Source organism: Quercus lobata, chromosome 1, assembly GCF_001633185.2.
Source record: "Quercus lobata isolate SW786 chromosome 1, ValleyOak3.0 Primary Assembly, whole genome shotgun sequence".
NCBI lineage: Eukaryota > Viridiplantae > Streptophyta > Magnoliopsida > Fagales > Fagaceae > Quercus > Quercus lobata.
In genome coordinates, this window is record NC_044904.1 from 15,678,483 (window position 1) to 15,681,669 (window position 3,187).

Below are 3,187 nucleotides of genomic sequence, written 5' to 3' on the forward strand. Positions count from 1 at the left end.
ACAAGACATAAAGAAGAAGAAGAAAGTACAAGAAATGATACGATGGGAAGCCCCAAAAATGGCGCAGATGACTCGAGATTAGTCTAATAAGGAAGAGTCAACATCAAGACCATAGAAGCTTTGAAATGTCCATATTTAAGCCTTAGAGCAATCACATCAGCTTATGGAAAAGATTTTGTCTATTTTACACAAAAAACCTACTTTTTCTATTTTACACCATTATTTTTACAAAACACCCACATCAGTCTATCTATTTTACAAGACTTTTCAATAAAATATTCATTATTCATCAATTTGTTATTATTTTCCCTAATGGTTATACTTTTTTTAATTTAAACTTTTATTTTAAGTAAACTACCAACACCGGTGGCTCGGCTAATGGAGCCGCTTGTGGTGGAGGTCCGATGGCCCACCGGATTGGTGTCCCCGACCATTGTATTGCCATCACCGGTGGGCCGATTGTTGTAATAGTGGCTCTGACAACCGCCACCGAATCGATGTCTCCGACGACCGCCGCCGAATCGATGTCTCCGACCACCGTATTGCTAGAATCGGTGACCGAATTGATGCTGTCGAATAGATGTCTCCGATCAACGGTCATATTTTTTTTTTTTACCTAACGGTCATAATTTTTATTGTTATATCCACCAGTCATAATTTTGAAATTCAAACGGTAAATTCAAACCTAACTTTAAACCCAATGGTAAATTCAAAACTAAAGGTCATATTTTTTAACTTTAAACCCAATGGTAAATTCAAACCTAAAGATCATATTTTTTTAACTTTAAACCCAATGGTAAATTCAAACCTAAAGATCATATTTTTTTTAACTTTAAACCCAATGATAAATTCAAACCTAAAGGTCATATTTTTTTTTAACTTTAAACCCAATGGTAAATTCAAACCTAAATGTCATATTTTTTTTTAACTTTAAACCCAATGGTAAATTCAAACCTAAAGATCATATTTTTTTTTTAACTTTAAACCCAATGATAAACTCAAACCTAAAGGTCATATTTTTTAACTTTAAACCCAATGGTAAATTCAAACCTAAAGGTCAAATTTTTGAAATTCAAACTCAAGTCACATTCTTGCTCTATAAATATGACCATTTTCTCTCTAATTTCCATCCACTTCTACAAAATTATCTATTTCATTCGGTTTTTGTTCTCTCTTAATGGATTTCCATTATGACATTGATTTTATTTTTCCAAATGATGAGCCTCCATTTGACTCATCTTCTGATAATGATGAGATGGAACTTACTCTAGCTATTGCCATAGAAGAATTAAAGAATGAAGGAGCATCAACATCATGTCGTCGTTCAGTTCAACCTCGCAGGTTTATCTAGCGTAATCCTTTGCAAGGTCATGATAGGCTTTTCCATGATTATTTTGCTGAAACACCAGTGTATCCTCCTAATGTATTTCGAATGAGGTTTCGAATGAGTCGTTCTTTTTTTCTATGTATCCATTCAAGAGTTGAAGCTACTAAACCATACTTTGTTCAAAAAAGAAATGCGGCTAACACACTTGGGTTGTCTTCCCTTCAAAAGATGACCGCTGCAATTAGAATGCTTGCTTATGGAGTGTCGGGTGGTTTCATGGATGAATACATAAGGATTGGAGAAACCATTGCAATAAAAAGCTTAAAAAAATTTGTTAAAGTGGTAGTTTCAATCTTTTCTGAAGAGTACTTGAGGTCACCAAACAACAATGACATTGCAAGGTTGTTAGCGGTTGGCCAACATTGTGGATTTCCAGGAATGCTAGGAAGTATCGACTGCATGCATTGGAAATGGAAGAATTGTCCAAGTGGAAAGGTCAATATATTGGTCATACACGTGATCCAACGATAATTTTGGAAATCGTGGCGTCTTATGACCTTTGGATTTGGCATGCATTTTTTGGGTTACCGGGATCTCACAATGACATCAATGTCCTAGAGCGGTCTTCTGTATTTTCTGAGCTTGCTGAAGGGTGTGCTCCTCCGGTTAATTACTCGATAAATGGTAATAACTATTCGATGAGGTACTATCTTACAGATGGTATATATCCATCATGGGCAACATTTGTCAAAACAATTCCAGCGCCACAAGACCGTAAAAGACAACATTTTGCTTCCGCACAAGAGGCGGTCAGGAAGGATGTCGAACATGCATATGGAGTACTTCAAGTGCGATTTGCAATTGTGCGTGGGCCTGCACATTTTTTCCACCTTGAAATGCTTAAGGACATTATGATGGCATGTATAATATTGCATAATATGATTGTTGAAGATGAGCTACATACTTACCTTGGAGCAAATGACCTTGATTATGATCAAATCAACGATAATGGACCTGAACCGGTGTCACATAATCCCACTTATAACCTTATGCAGTTCATTGAATGTCATAATTCCATTAGAGATAGAGGAATTCATTCTTAACTTCAAGCAGATCTCGTTGAGCATCTATGGCAACTACAAGGCCAGTCGTAGGAATTTGTAATTCTAAATTTCTAAGCATTACTACTTTTATTTAATGTGAACCTTCGTTGGAATTTAAAATTTTCTAAGTTTAATATTACTAAGTTTCCAAAAAATTGAGACAACAAAAAGCCGTATATAAGTTGACAAACCCTTAGGTAAGTTTATCAACTCAAGTTTAGTTGTAAACTTACACTAGATACTATCCTGATCATTGGTCTTTTTTAACACAACTGTAGCTATTCAACAAAGCTTATTTGCTTAGTAAATCAGTATATGTAGCCTAAAGCAAACACCTTTTCTACCATACATTGACATTCTATACCTAATAATTCATTTGGTAAAAGTCCATTCATAATTTAGAGTTATTCAATAATTTAAAACACAGCAGAACAATAATGTAGAACTATGCAGAACAATAATTCTTCTTTCTTTATCTCAAACAGGGGTATTTAACCCCCTGCTAACAGCAGAAAAATAATGCAGAACTATGCAAAAAATCATGTCTGCAGAATTCAGAAAAATAACATTATGCAGAAAAATAACACTATGCAAGTACAACCACCTGTTGAGAAAATGCAGAAAAATAATTATGCAGAAAAGTAACACTATGCAAGTACAGCCACCTGTTGAGAAAGTGCAGAAAAATAACAATGTGCAGAAAAATAATTATGCAAAAAAAATAACATTATGTAGAAAAATAACACAATGCAAGTAT

General features: G+C 34.5%; 1 protein-coding gene across 1 annotated transcript; it reads left to right on the forward strand.

Moving 5' to 3' along the window:
• The first annotated feature begins 1,177 nt into the window (after positions 1–1,177).
• Positions 1,178–2,430, forward strand: LOC115949720. Its single transcript, XM_031067012.1, has 2 exons — positions 1,178–1,341; positions 1,764–2,430. The coding sequence occupies exons 1-2, from the start codon at positions 1,178–1,180 to the stop codon at positions 2,428–2,430; spliced, it is 831 nt and encodes a 276-aa protein (XP_030922872.1).
• The last annotated feature ends 757 nt before the right edge of the window (positions 2,431–3,187 follow it).